Below are 16089 nucleotides of genomic sequence, written 5' to 3'. Positions count from 1 at the left end.
AAGGGTTAATTTCATTTTCCTTGTCAGGGTATGAATACTTTTGAATTAGCATTTTTGGAGTTTTGCAAAAAAAATTGCCAAAATAACTATTAAAACACTAATATTACATTTAGAAAAAATGGTAATAATTCAATGACAAACATTGACTAGTAGGTTTGTTTCCATATTTTATAAGACATTGCAGCATTGAAAAGAAATCTACTTTAAACCTTTGTCACTGAAAATGACATGAAAGAAATGTGTATTTTTAGTTTGTCAATTGTATCATGTTTAAGCATGCAAAGCTACCCCACTTAGCTGTGTTACAAAAGCTTCACACAGCTGATCTCAATGATTCAAGCAAGTCGATTTGTTTGTACTGTAAAAAGTTTTATTGAAATGCATAAGCAAACTAACAGATTTAGTATGCATACGTTATCATCTGGTCTGGTAACATTTAAATACAAACAGGTATAAAAAGGTAAGAAAAAATGCACACTTGTAAAACAATTTACCCTTACAATTGCAGAGGTTTTAATGCAATTACAATACAAAATCTTAGCCTTCTTTATAAGAGAACCTTTTTTCTCCTCTGCTTTCTAAACACATCTGAAAAACAAAACAAAAAAAACACTGCAAAATAAATATTAAAGTTTTATTTTTTTAAAAAAAGGTCCATTCTTTTGCAAACAAGTCTTCAGTTCTTCATTTTTCCCATGGCTTACTTGCAATAGCAGTTCACAGTCTCAAGCATTACTGGGTTGCTCTGTCTTAACGCTGTTGGTGAAGAGAATGAAAATTGGTCATATACAGAGTATATAAGCCAAACAAACAAATGTGCTGTATTGTTTAGAGGAAGTCAATCTCTCATGCAAGGTTTCAGGTATCAGTGAAAGGCAGAGGCATTTTTAAACATCAAGACTACAATATATTTGGGTAACTAATTTAAGTTTCTATTTAGGAAAGATCCTTCCAGTTAATGGCTTTGATCTTTATCCAAGCATTAAAAACTATATTCTATCCATACTTGTTCAAAGACCGCAAGTCATTATTAAAAACACATAAATCTTAAAGAAAACGTTTAAAAAACATGCTCTGTCTGACATAATATTTTAGAATAAACCACCATCACCACCAACCCGATTACACAAACATTTTTCACAGCTGGCATTCAATTACGTTCTTTCAGAAACAAACAGCAAACCTATATTTATACAGAAGTGAATGTATGAAACACCTACCTTTTGTCATCTGTCTTTTCTGAGCCACTATCTTTAGATTTATCTTCCTCATTCACTTCTGTATTAAACACAAAACAGACAGGAGTCAAATGAACTTGTTTGCAGACAGTGCTACGGTCTGTAGAAAACCGAATTCATAAAAAAAAAAAAAAAAGTGTGCAGTATTTCGACTCCACTTTCAAAACTTTTCATTCCACAATCTGAATGCATTTGCTGTGCACTAAATCTAGTCGCAAACGGAATACAAACCGGCTTTCTTGTCCTCCGTTTCCTTCTTGTCTTCGTCTACTCGAGCCCTTTTTGCACTTTTCTTGTGATTTGCAACATTTCTCCTTCCACCTTCTCCTTCATCTTCAGAGTCAGAAAACTCTTCATCACAGGCTATTCTTTTATCAGATGCTCGGACTAAAAACAGACAAAAGGGTTACAGTAATGTTAAGTTGCAATACATTCATCTTTGGTGAACATAAACCAATAGATGGGCTGCAGCATCAATGGTCAAACTTAACGGGAAAATTTCACATTGAATTACTGAGCATTGGTTTGCAATTGTCACGTGCACATATATGAAACAAAGAATCTTAATTAAGCCTTATGAAGTGGGTTTAAAAACTCATGATGCAAGTATTTAAGTAACCTAGCCAACATTACTAGCACTGGATGCTAGAAATTACTTGAAATGCGTTTGTCTGGGTCTTCCTCATCCTCTTCTCCACTATCATCTGCAATGGCGTCCTCTGGAATAGCCTGCATCTGAACTCCTGGGGCATGGGGCAGCATACGCAGGTTCTCAAACAAGCGCTGCCTGCAGAGAGGAAAGTGCAAGCACAGCAACACCTTCACTTGCTAGTTCCATCACATTCAGATATGTACGACATGATCATTCACTACCAACATTCACTACCAACATTCACTACCAACATTCACTACCAACAGACATTCACTACCAACAGATCAGCGCTAACATACCTCTGTACATGTGTAAAAAGAGAGTGACATTTCTTATATCCCCAGATTATATTGAGTACCTTGCTCTAAAAGGTGACTAAACAAAATCTATAAAAAAAATAACACTCAAGTAAACTTTAAACTGTTTAAAATAGTACCGACCAACCCCCACCCCCTCCAACCCCCACCCCCTCCTCTAATTAAACTAGACATTAGGAAATAAATCACTGCAATTAAGGATAACCTTAATAATCCTTACTTGATCTTGTCCAAATACTCTTGGGTGTTCTGGTTTGTCATGTTGGAAGGACTGATGTGCAATTTAAAATCTGGCCCGAAGTATTCAAAATAATCATTGTAGGGAAGCTCTAAAAAGTAGGAAATGCAGTCAGATTTGAATTGTCACCAGCTGAAGTTAATGTCTTTTCCAATTGGTGGTACATGAAGACTCATACCCACAATAAACAGTTATTTTTACAACTGAAAGAGCTTTGCATACAATAGATATTTAAGTAGTAGACATAATTAATTTGGGGCTATCTCAATTTGAACTTTATCGCTGTAATACATGCACAACCCCCTCTCCTTCTCTCTTCCATAGATAAGAATAGTGTGTAACATATTAGAAAAAACAGAGGATTGGCTAAAGAGGAAGGTTGTGGGATGCAGTGATTCGTTAAAACAGACACCACAGCACCCGAGAAATTGTATGACAAGGAGGCCCTTAGTGTACACCTTGATATTGTGACCTAATGGGGGAACACCGAAAAAGTGCACATTAAAAACACAGCTCAGGTGCGGATAAGGACCAATTGACTGGACGAACACAACAGCATGCCCACGGAAAATGTACAAAACTCATAATGCTCCCCAAGCCAACATACCATTAGGAATTTCTGAATCTAGTGCCACAGCGGTCTCGTATGTCCAACACCGAGCAACATTTCGAATTGTGTAGCCCCCTCCTCCCAACATCAGCAGGGGCAGGTTGAAAGTCTTCATATACTCGACACATTTAGCATGACCTGGAAATGCATCAAGCAAAATCATTGCAACATTATACACAATCATTTATACACAATCATTTGCAACATTATACACAACAACACACTGTTGTGATAATAAAAAAAAATAAAGTTTGACAATAAACTTAACTATTTCATAATAACAGGCACTATTTATTGATCTAACCCAGCACTGCTCCAATGCTTCCACCAGGGGGACTGTGTGTCCACACCAGGGCTTGCATTCTGATTCTTACTGTCAGTTCTTAAGGGCTAGCCCTAACGTCTACAGTCACTCTGACTTCTGGTCAATTGACACCTCCCATTGGCCAGGTTTTGCTGTAAAGAGCACACTTGCCTGGTCTTTGACAGTGCTCTGATTGCAGAGGCAGCAGATACTCTGCTGGGAAGGGTACTAACATTACCGTTTTGGTGAATAGAAATGAACACAGATTTATGTCAAATCCTTGGTGACAAGCAGGATTATTGTCATGTGAAACTGACTTTGCTATTCCAATCCTTCCACACGCTCAGGAAGATTGCTATTAATTTACTGTGAAATTATGAATAAATGGTCCTATAACCACAACCTTTGGTCCTGTTCGTGTAGAATACGAACGTTGTCTGCTGCTTATGTATTTATTTCTTAAATCTCTCTTTTGTGTTGGACTCTGCATGCACGGGCGTGCACACACAATGGCTTACCTTTAATTGTGAGATTGAAGCATCCAAGCCTATCTCCAGACAGTGAATCTGCTCCACACTGCAGCACCAGAGCACTGGGCTGGAACATTTCCATAACTTTTGACAATACCTACACAGAGAAGGAAACAAAAAGAAAAGGTGTAGAAAGATATATTGCAAAAAGCAAATACATGCTCCGAAAATTAACTTGATACTTACAGGCTTAAAAATCCGTTCGTATGATTCGTCGTCTATGCCGTCCCTCAGTGGATAGTTGACAGCATAGTATTTGCCCTTCCCTGCACCAATATCCTGTGAAGTAAAAAATGAAAGACTTTTTTTTTTTTTATAAAAGTTGCAACAAGCTAATCGTTTATTGCGATGTGAATTAAACTCCTACTGTATTTACAAGTGCATACTGTGAGTTTTATTCCCCTTAACACAAGGGATTAAAAAAAGAGGGCATAAGGGGAATGACATCTCTGGTTGAATATTCTGTAAACGAAGTAAAAAGGATGGGTGAAAATGCATGTGATCTGGAGCATTGCTATGGTAAGAAGTTAACATGGAAGCAAGACAGTTTGTTTCTGCTGGACAGCATCTGTAATGGAGGTTTATTGACAGAATAATAGAATGCAGCTGCTTTCCACCAGTGTAAAAGACAGCACATGGTGTGTATCTCTAATGTGGCCGTAGATTAAAACTTACTCACGTATGAAGCCAGTATCTAAAGGCACTGGGTCTTCATTCAGAAACCACAAAGTCAAGGACCACAAGACGTTAGGCATATAAGTTCACAGGCCAATGTAAAGGGAACCATTCAGGTTTTATCAGAAGCGATTCCATAACAATCGCTTCCATAACTTCTCAAATGGTGTATGTGATATGAGCAACTGAAAAAGCAGTGCTGTTGGATTTACAAAACTATCAGCTTCCCCGCACAGGAATGCTTAATTCAGTGACCAACTGTCTTCTGAAACAAGTATCCATAATAACAAAACAGGAACACATTATTTTAAGTGGACTACCCAACTTACAAGAAAGTCTGAATTCTTAGATCTTGGCTCGAGCAAGAAAAGGACAAGTTGGGACACTGGTAGAACACATACACCAATGTATCTCCTTCTGAACAAGTGCCAACCTGGGCTGACAAATAAAGTGTGACTGATTATTTTGCTTACCGACAATTCAACAATAAATCTGACTTACCCGCAGGTCACCAGTGCCGGGGAAGTATTCGCCATATTTATGGAATGAAACTGTCATGACACGGTCTGTCGTATAGAACGCTTCTTCAACACCATCCCCGTGATGAATGTCGATATCAATGTACAACACTCTCTGATGATATCTGAAAGATTAAATATAAAAAGATAAACACAAGTTGCATACCACTAGACCAACATAATAAACACACTGGCTTAAGTTACAGATGTACAGTTCAGTTTAAAAAAGGCAGAAAACTACACATTTATTATTATAAATTAGTCCAAAAAATGTTAATCACGTTACTTTGAGACAAAAGACTTGCGGGTTTTTTGAAAGGTTAAAACATCCATGTTAATGTCACAACTTCAAATTGGTCCTTTGAAAGCACTTACTTGAGTAGCTCGAGGATGGCAAGGACAATATCGTTCACATAGCAAAAACCTGAAGCCTCAGACTTCTTAGCATGGTGAAGTCCTCCAGCCCAGTTGACGGCAATATCAGTCTGCTGCCTGTTCAATTTCACTGCTCCGGCTTAAGAGTTACAAGACATTATTATTATTATTATACACTCTATACTTTCATGTTGTCACTTGTATCATACAAGCACGAATAAACAAATGGATGAATTGTTTCAACACTTACCAGCAGAGCCACCTGTGGACAACTGGCAAAACTCAAACAATCCGTCAAACACAGGACAGTCTTCACCAACGTTAACTATGGAAGGACACATTATAGAACGGTTTAGGGTGCTGTAGAAACAACTGCACTCCAAATAGACACAACTTGAACATTGACAACGATGGAAACGTACACAGCGAGTTATGAAGGTTGATATTTGTGATGAATTTACAAAAACAACGTCTGACTCAGAGTAGCGATGCGACTGCAGTGTTACCAACGTTCTAATTCCTGACGCTGAGTGTTTATAGAGTTAATGGTAGTATAATGCTAGTAATCTCTTGCTTTTTTTTTTTTTTTTTTTACTTGGTTAAACTGGGCAGGCTGTTTGACGTGAAATGATAGCATGTAAAAAGTGAAACAATTCCCCAAATGCACCATATTTTCTGCAACTGAATTCATTCTGTCCAGCTAAGGGTTGTTTTAGACCAATAACACAATGAGCACTGACCAGTGTCTATCTATACCAGGGGTGCCAAATCCTGGTCCTGGAGGGCCGATGCCCTCCTGGCTTTTGTTGCAACTGTGCCCTAAATTACTTAATTGGACCAATCAAGCCCTTATTAGAAGCTTAATTGGTCCAATTAATCAATTTAGTGTACAGTTTGAACAGAAACCAGGAGGGCATTGGCCCTCCAGGACCAGGACTGGGCACCCCTGATCTATACAGTTCAGCTGGCACTAATGTGTGTAAATAGCACACACCAGAGGTCCATCAATTAAGACGGTATTGTATCTTATAGAATAGGATATGGTTCTGCTATACAGTGCAGACACTGCCGTAGCCATAAATGCTTGCGCACATGAACAGCATTTATTTGTTACCAATATAACATCATAGATTGCAATACATGCTTACATCTTTGCATTTGTTTGCTGTATTCAGACATATTTTCTGATCTTATGGATCGGAGGAATTTGACGTAATCATCACTGTGGTACTTTGTCATTTCCTCCACCGTAGCTTTGTGAGGTCTCTGGAAAAAGCAAATGCAACGACTGTTTAAATTACATTTTTAAAAAAAAATCCAATAAAATGAATAAATGTTCAAACAAACAGTATGCATTAAATTATATTGCAAAAATAAAACATACGTATATCTCCATTTTTCTGTAAAGGCCATAGTTTAACAGAAGGTTGTGAGTCATGCGTATTCTGTGAGGTTTCATAGGGTGACCCTGTCCATAGTAGTAGTTTCCAACGTCACCTAAAAATAAAGCATTGCAGGTTAATACAGTAGCTGCTGGGGAGAATCCTCCATGAAGCAGTGTTTCACAACAGTACATATGAGGCAACTCTTCTATTTACACACCCAACTGAACTGCAATTTCAACAGGCTAGACCTATCATCTAACTTTACAAATGATTTGTCTTTTTTTAATAAGACCAAACAACTCAATGGCCTTTTAAAGACATTTGTGCAGAGACAACCAAACTTCAGCCGTACTCATCAGGACAGGTATATTAGCCCAGCTTTCTGCATCACTAAGCCCCTAGCGTACTAGTACTGGAAAATGCTTTGCTAAAAGGATTTATAAAAACTAGACACTGGGGTGTGTGAATAAAAACAAAGCATACCGTGCGACCAACAGCACTACTGTTTATCAGGGTTTTCAAAATAAGCCGACGACTGGCATGATTCACCGTCTACTTTTATTTAAAAATATTACGATTGTTTTAGGGTATTGCACCAATTATAACAACTAAATAAATATAAAAAGCACATTGCTTGTTATGAGATATTGGGTGGGTTATGTCATGTATAGAGACTGTAGTCCTTTAAAAAGAAAGGCATGCTGGGATATCAGCTAATGGCAAAAGACGAATGGGAGAGGGTGATCCGAGGAGGAGGAAGAGAGAGTTGAGACACTGCGCCAAACTTTAAAAATAAATCTGGGTCAGACTCCAATACTTGGTACCAATAGGCGCTGTAACATTTGTTCAAGTTTAACTATTACAAAAGGGTATTTTATTGAGGTTAATGTTTAATATTTGGTACGTTACACACACAAAAAACATAAGTGCATTATTTACTTTAAGTATTTAAAAATCTTGACAGAAAGTCATGAAAAAAAAACTGGCATTTGTGACATGCACCTTAAAGCTAAGATAGTCCTTTGTTAAATGTTTTCAAGGTGTTATTTCACTGAAAATGGAATATGCTTTTAAAATATGCTATTGGTATGGTTTTTTCTTGCATACTGGGGCTACAGATCACCAAAATGCAGGTTCTGCACATTATATACGGTGTCAATAATTACACAACAAAAAATCCTAATTTACTAAGTTTATTTAAAATATTTTATAAAATGTGTATTGTTGAGCTCTTATTAACCCTTTGCAGTCCATTTATTAAGTGCGCGTCAGGTCCAATTTATTTTCACACGTGCAGTTAATTTTAGACGCGCTGTTTAAAAGTATTTCTTTTTTCACAGTCAAACGGGTTTAAAAGGCCCTGCATATCAACAAAGCACTCACTAGGCATCTCCAGTCCCACCTCACCCTTTTGTTCGCTACCGCTTTCACATATGCTAAGAAATAAATAATAATAGTCGTACATACAGATCAATCATCTCCTGATCACTCGTTTTATCACCAAACTCCTCAATAATGCAATCCAAGCCATTATTTTATTACTATAACATCTCAAAAAAGCTCTGCAAATGTCTGTGATAGTCTCTGTGCGCTGATGCAGTATCAGACAGCTCGTTTCCTTATGACCGCCCATATGGGATGCCAGGGGCAGGCATGACTATTCATGAGATACGCCTTTTTTAAATTTTGTTTTGTTTTTTCGGCTTGTCTCGGCTCCTGTCGCTCCCACTCGGCCATTGAATGGTTTTCTTGGCTTTTTCCGGAGAAAAAACGACTAGAAACCCATTTTTTACATTTTTTTTTATTATGCCGGACAGGGTCCGACAATGGACCGGATAGGAATAATTGCAATGTCGGACCAGGTCCGACAATGGACCGCAAAGGGTTAAATAGAATTTACCGGTATTTATATCCAAAATAACATTTTAATGAACTACTCTCCATTCATGTGAATGTCAGAATATGATACATCCATACCACAGTTTGTGTTAAATGTCTGTGCTTTTCAGTAATACCTTATCCAGTATTTTACGACAATCACCAACCTTTTTTTTTTTTTTTTTTTTTTTAATTGCATCTTTGTAATACTGGCTTGATGTGGTTATCTGTTTTCCAACATATTCCACACTGGTGTCCAGCATTGTTATGCCGGTAGGTTTGTCACGCCGGGTTCACAAAAAAAAAATAGTATTTAAGTCTGAATCGTTAAATTCACAAATTGTTATAACTATTGTTTTTGATTTATTATGAAAGACAAGACACTTTTGACACCAATCAGTACTGGAGTCTTTTGTAAGGTCGGGACAGGGTTCTCAATTTTTATTTGATTCAAATCAAACATTTACACTATTAAAACTATAGCGTTTTTTTCTTATACTATTTTTTTTTTTTTTACTTCACAAAAAAATGTGATTCACTTTTTCTTTTAACCTCTTCTGTGCTACGGACGTACCTGGTACGTCATGATTAAAAACATGGTTTTAAAAAAAAAAGAAAAAACAAGCTGGATTGCCATTTTTCTCGGGGTCGCTCATCCAGGAGTTAATACATAACATATTAGGTCAGTGGTTTTAATTTCATTATATTACATGGATAAAATATATATTGATGTGATGCAGATGTTAAATGTAATTTACAGCCTATTTGAACGCTAGTGGCTTGGCTTGTACTGTGAAACACCCTGAATAAATTTGAAACAACCTGTGTGTAACTTTTTCTTTTCAATGAGGATTGATAAAAAAAAAAAAAAACTGTTTACCTTTGTGATTAGTAACTGTTTTAATCGAGCTGTGCTTCATGAAATCATCTTTGAAGTAACATCTGACTATTTGTTCTTCATCTTGTTTTGTTAATGTTGGCGGTAGAGGAAGATGCTTCCTGCTCCTGACTCTGATCACACCACACCATTGTAATGTATCGAGTGTGTGGGAGGTACTGTAGTTACAACGTCCAGTGCCGTAAACTCAGTGATAAAAGTGGTGAAAGCAAAAAAAAAAACATTAGGACCCACATGTTTTTTGTATATAGTTACTGCGTGTGAAACCTTGTATCTCAGACTTGTGTCCCCATATCCTAAAAAACAATTTGATTGGTTTGAATTTATTTTTCTTTTGCTCCATTTAAAAATAAATAAATAAATAAATAAAAAAAAACTTTAATATGTAAAAATATATTGGAATTGTGAAAGCGACTTGGCTTTGACATTTCTTGTGTTTTGTTTTGTTTATTACTGAATTCTCCTCTTCCCTCACAACACAATTGTATAGGATATAATTTTATTATCCATTTAATTTTTTTTCTTATATAATTCTACCGTGACTCGCCAAAAAAGCTTTTAAAATTGACAGATTTTATTATTTCATTGTATATTTCAGATCAGAATTTTTTTTCCCTGTTCCACATTTTGTTTTTTTTATATTTTGATTAGTATTTATTGACTTATTTATGAGGTTATATGTTTTTTTCACCTCTCCCAATTTCTCTCTAGGATTCCACAGTAATTATTAGGGGTTTTTGGGGGGTGGTTTTTTGATTTATACTGTATAGCTCTAAACAAAACAAACAAACAAAAAAATCATCCTTTCCCGACATCCCAAAAACGATTTGTTGGAGTTACTGGATTAATTTTATTTTTCATTTGCTATACATATTGAAATTGTGATAAACGACTTGGCTTTAAAAATGTATTTGTGTTTTTTTTATTGAATTACCCTCTCACAACACACATTGCATTTGTGTAAGGTATAATTTTATTATTGCATTTTCTTTATTTTTTATACAGTAATCCGTCACATATGCCGTGGGACCAGAGTAAGGGCGGATATGTAAAAAGGCGGATAAATGAATCCTGTTTTAAATACCATTATACACAGCTGTGACAATTATTATTGTAGCGACTTGGGGCTCAGAAGACCCGCTGCTGTGGTTGTTATGTGTTGTATGCGTTGTGTGTATTGTTAAAGTGGTATGCATGCGAGTGTGTATGCGCAGCCGGGAGTGAATGGGGTTAGTTAGATTGCATGGCTCCGTGTGTGAATGGTGGAGGAGGAGGCGTTAAAAAAGTGTGTGACAGTTTAAACAGTACCTGCCTACAGAGTGAGACTGGAAGCCAGCTACAGCTGTTTGTGGTTAATAAATAAAAGACACTCACCTTGTCAGCAACTTTATTACTGGCGCTGCAAAGAAAAGGGACGGCGGTACATTATATTCACACAATTATTATTTTGAGATTCAGCTTTTATAAGAGAACTCCCCTAAATCCCTTGTTTAGAAAGATGCAGGGTATTAATGCTTGTGACAGAGCAGCCGTCTGCAGTGTGGGTGCGTGCATTCGCTGCCGAGTGACAGGCAGGAGAGCGAGACGGAGGTTGAAGTTGATAGCCCCCCGCAGGAGAACAGGATTTATTTACAAATCAAGTCAACACACTCAACAGCTCACGTGACACTTCCAGCAATGGTTGCACACGGAGCACATACAACACAGTGTACAAAAACTTTGGTGGGATCTACAATCTCTGAACTAATCTTCTCTGTTCAGTAATAAACTAACGTTGCTGAAGCGATTGATCATGGCGGGTAAACGGGTAGGGCGGATGAGTGACGGGCGGATACACGACGGATTACTGTAATTAGGCTTCCAAGCCGTAGGCTGGGGAAGCCTATTGTTTTTGTTAGGATTATTATTTTTTTCTGCCAAAACATGCTCAAAAACTCACGAAATTCGGTACACTGGTAGATGCCTATGGATGATAGTCGGTGATATTCAGCAGATTTGCGCAAGTCATATGGTTCAGCAGCCATATTGGATTTTGCGGAATTTGTTAAAACGCCTATGTATCGGAAACCGCTTACTACAGAGTTTTGAAAATTGCTATACATGTTGAGGGATAGTCCATGATTAACTGTTGTTACTATGAAGCCGACTGGTGCTGTGGTTTGGCAACCACATTGATTAATGACATAAAATTACCATAAAAACATAATATCATCAAAATTCAAACATCATCTTCTCTGAAACCGCTTATCTCCAAATTCACTCCATGAAGTCAGTTTTCTCCCAAAGAAAGTCGCTACTTATTTGATAAGAATTGATACTGGACCCAACTCCCATAATTCGTGGAATGCTCGCTATGACTGCCAAGTTCTCTTATCGTAGAAAGACCTTGGATTCAAAACTGCGGACTACAAGTAAATCTCACTTTGACTGACAAAAAGAACCTTCCATAGCTAGCACAGCTCCTCTTGCAAGCAGATAAGGGCAAGACTTTTTTTTGCAGGTTTTTTGTGCACTAAAATTACTGAATACAGTTTACACTTTATTTGTCTAATATTACAGTTCCTGTTTTTTTATTGCAGTAAAACATTTATATAAACTAAACATTTATATTCTTTAATTTAATGGATATTGTAATGTCTAAAAGATTTTTTGTTTAGTTGGAGAAACTGAACTAATTCTTAAATTGATTAAATTAAATGCTCACTCCTGCTTTCAGTCTATTTGTATTACAGTAGAGCCTTAAACAAGCAAAAACACTTGTTAGTTTAAATATTATGTTTCTTATTAGACCAAAATACTTCAAACATATTATTTCTCTTCAGAGAGTTTTGTCACTATTATTAGATCAGAATATTTCTTTAAAACCTCTATGCTTAGTAACAACACAATCAAATAAAATCAAATAGTTTTTTTTTAGTTTCAAATATCGTTCTGTCTAAAAAGGGTTGTCCTTTTGTTTTTGCTAATTTGCACTACCTAGCCTCCGTGTTTAGTTTCCCCAGATACCTGCTTCTTTCAAGGTTACAGGCTTCCTCGAGTGTATGTGCACTAATAACAAAGGCACACTGACAAGCTTTTTTTCTAACATTAACACTTGTTCGGTTTTCTTAGTTCAAATCATTGTAACCTGTTCAGAATTTGCTGCAATTTTATTTATGCTGGTTTTACAATATTCTGACAGTGTCAGTAAGTACTGAACTTCTTTCGTTTTTAACTACAATATGTTCTTTCAACAATAATAATGTTATTTGTATAACAGTTTAAATTTAAATGATTTTATAACATGCATTTCTAATTCAGCTACTTCAGTGTAACAGTTGCTCCTAGAAATGGTAATATTATTTTACTGAATTAAGTCTGACCCCTTTCTCTGTTCATACAAAATCCAGTTGAAGCAGGTGTTGACATTCTAGCCTTCAGCCAATTTTTGGTGTTGATTAATATGAGAAGCCTTTTCTAATACTCCTACCTTCTGTTATCCGAAAGTAATGAAAGTAAAGTAACAAAAGAAACTGGCCACTTTTTTTCATAAAACTGGAATATGCTAACAAGGCCTTATGGTAAGAGCCTGCCAAGTTTGACTCCTTCCAGCAGGTGCTTTCATAGACTGCTAATAATATTTTATACTGGTTTTACAGATCTATTTGAAAGTATATACAGTATTACTATAATTATTGACAAAGAGTAGATCATATTATTTCAATCAATAAAGGTTAGTTTTAATTAGCCAATTCATGTCTAATAACTCGGAACATTCCCAACAGGATTCAAACTCTGTGCCAGGCTCAGCTCGGACTGGTTCTGCAAACACCATGACAGGCCTTTGTACAACTGCTAAAAATATTTTCTAAAACACATTAGTCAAATATTTGCTGCATTTTCACAAATGTTCAATTTGTTTCCCAAAGATCAGCCTGCTTCCAGTAGCTGCGACAGTCTTGGGTCAGTTTCTGCTCTCAGTGAGTCAGTTTCTGCAGTGACAGTCTTTAAAAGCTGGATACCTGCAAAAACTTTAATCTTGTTAGCTGGGCTCCCATCTTTACATTCTCATTCCCATCGTCAGTGGGCAAAAACATTTTAACTGAATCTGGGTCCATCAAAGAACCGCACACCCTTCCAACCAAGGTCTAACATGTATAAGGATCTAATGACATAGCACAAAAGGGACGTGCCAAAACCATCTGTGACACGCTGCACATGAAGTGATCCTATGTTGTGGTAGTCAAAGTAAATCTGTAGCAACCAGGGATTGCAGCTGCCTGCAGACATGATTTTACAGCGCATCGGTCATCTTAGTAAAGGAAGGACTTGCACATTATGGAAGTCAGGGAAAAAACCTCCAGAAAATCCTCTAAAATTTACCTCCAGATTGCCCTGAGCAGAAACCTCAGATCTGATAACACTGACCAGTTGAAAACCCCTGGTCTATAGAAAACAAATGTGCAAATTGCAGTACAGATGCTGCCTGAAAAGTCTCAGTGGGTGCATTCACAGCACAGACTCTTGTCATTCTGTGTAGAAACCGTTCAAGTTCGCTGTCTGCTTGACCTCTGCTGGATTGAGAGGTCACGCAGACACTGTAGCGGCTGCACAGATCATGCAGCTTCTAAAAGCTGCTGCGCTAGAACAGCTGCGGCTTCAAAACAACAGAGGAGCGCTGACTGACAGAAGGGCACCGGTAACCACATACGGTCATCACTCAACCTGCTACTGCCACCTAGTCAGGAGGTGTAAATAACATAAAAATCACCTTCTAGTCGTGAATGACATACTAGAGACAGAAACCCTAAAGTACACCCCTACAATCACTGCCTATACAATGCCATTGATATTACAATTCCTAAAAGTATCATTGCAAATGACCAAAAGGTATTTTGTATTAACTTATTACAAATAAAAAATCTTCCAATGGCACCAATAATACAAATACATATATGTTTAAATTAATAGTTTCATAATAACTTGTATGTGGATGCTTTCCTCTGCCCTTGTTTGCTCTGCCAGCATAGACTTATGCATAAGGAAAATTAGTACATCAGAAAATGATGAAGCAAACCATTTCTGTTAAATTTAGTAGAATATATATATATATGGCTATTGTTGAACACTGTATCACCGTATGTATGTGTCTAATTAAAGATGATTCAGTGAATGAAACAAGCTTTCCATGTATCTGTATCTTACTAGGTACAAGTGGTATAACTGGCTGATATGCAATTCTAACAGCATCCCATTTCACCCTCAGTCTGCTCTTCTGCAGTTCCAGTACCCAAACTGTCCACGCTCCGTCTGCACAGACTTTGGCTACAATCCAGCCGGCGAATGAGTATCTTGAACGCACCCCACGTTTTTGATGGAGACGAGCATGCGCAATTAAGTAATTCATACAATTTGGATTTCTCCACTAAAGGCCTTGGCGGCAATGAATGTTTTAAGAACACACAGTGCAACTTTTCAATATTCTATTGCAAAACGCCTTGAAACAACCCTTCAAAAGATTCACATATGCATTAATTGTTTCGATTCAACAGCCTAGAGCGATTCTTAAAACAAATACAACATTCTAAGAACTGCAGTGCAAATGCCATTGGTAATGTTCTGCATAAGTACGACTACTAACACACAGACAACTGCACGCAGGTTAAAGTTAAATCATGAACTTAGTTTCCAACAAACCGTTGGTCAGAATTGTTTTATTTATTACTTGTGTAAAAGCAGGTATATATCACAATGCAGTTCGTTTTACAAAAGACACCCTCCTAATAGAGTCCTTCATCTTCCTCCTCATCATCATCATCCTCACTAACATTCGTGCATCAGTAAAACCAAATTAGCAATGTTAACACTCAAAGTGGAGGAAAAAACTGCGTTTTTTTTTATTTTTTATTGTATTTTACTTACCATCGTAGTAGTAGCAGACTTTCTTCTTACTTCCTCCCTGATGCGTGTATGCCATTACTGTTTATTCGCTCGTTTTTTGTGTGTTGTCCGATTGCAGGATACACATACAAACACCAGCTGAAATAAGCAGCGCGAGAAAAGAAAGAGAAAGAAACTGGGGCGTGGGGCGGCGCAACTGCGACATTAGGGGGGTGATCCAACTCACGATCACAAAACTAAACTCTAGCTGTAGAAATATGTATCGATTTTTTTTAAAGCTATTGTTAGACAAGTTTATGTTTTATATTTTTATTTTGTTTTTAATTAAATACATTCTGACAAATTACAAAATGATGTCCGGTCATTCGCTAGTTAAGTGAATGGTAGAACCGGCTGCCTGGGAGTTGCTTTGGACCGTACAGAAAAACACAGGTTAAAAGCTACACCACCGCTGAGGGTTAGCGGATGTGTTATTAAAAAATTCTACTTTTTAGTTACATATAATGAGATTGTTCTCATATATATATATATATATATATATATATATATATATATATATATATATATATATATATATATATTAGAGAACTG

At 36.9% G+C, this 16089-nt stretch overlaps 1 protein-coding gene across 1 annotated transcript; it reads right to left on the bottom strand.

Annotated features, from left to right (window-relative positions):
* Window positions 1-348: 348 nt before the first annotated feature.
* Window positions 349-15714, bottom strand: LOC117403307 (histone deacetylase 2-like). Its single transcript, XM_034005365.3, has 14 exons — window positions 15520-15714; window positions 6842-6954; window positions 6606-6723; window positions 5708-5782; window positions 5458-5596; window positions 5066-5207; window positions 4076-4168; window positions 3878-3986; window positions 3053-3193; window positions 2428-2536; window positions 1895-2025; window positions 1470-1625; window positions 1221-1278; window positions 349-756 (listed from the first exon to the last, which is right to left on the bottom strand). Exons 1-14 carry the CDS (start codon window positions 15572-15574, stop codon window positions 726-728), a joined length of 1470 nt encoding a protein of 489 aa, XP_033861256.2. The 5' UTR covers window positions 15575-15714; the 3' UTR covers window positions 349-725.
* Window positions 15715-16089: the final 375 nt, after the last annotated feature.

The sequence above is a fragment of the Acipenser ruthenus genome, chromosome 5, assembly GCF_902713425.1.
Source record: "Acipenser ruthenus chromosome 5, fAciRut3.2 maternal haplotype, whole genome shotgun sequence".
Classification (NCBI taxonomy): domain Eukaryota; kingdom Metazoa; phylum Chordata; class Actinopteri; order Acipenseriformes; family Acipenseridae; genus Acipenser; species Acipenser ruthenus.
The sequence above is the reverse complement of the archived record's forward strand: the minus strand, read 5'-3'. Positions and strand labels throughout refer to the sequence as shown.

Excerpts from the sequence above, each read along its gene's own strand:
- LOC117403307 (XM_034005365.3), bottom strand. The coding sequence starts at position 15,574 with ATGGCATACACGCATCAGGGAGGAAGTAAGAAGAAAGTCTGCTACTAC. Across the intron at positions 2,026-2,427 it reads GAGTATTTGGACAAGATCAA|GCAGCGCTTGTTTGAGAACC; the intron begins GTAAGGATTATT and ends TCCTCTCTGCAG. Across the intron at positions 1,626-1,894 it reads CCCAGACAAACGCATTTCAA|TCCGAGCATCTGATAAAAGA; the intron begins GTAATTTCTAGC and ends GTCTGTTTTTAG.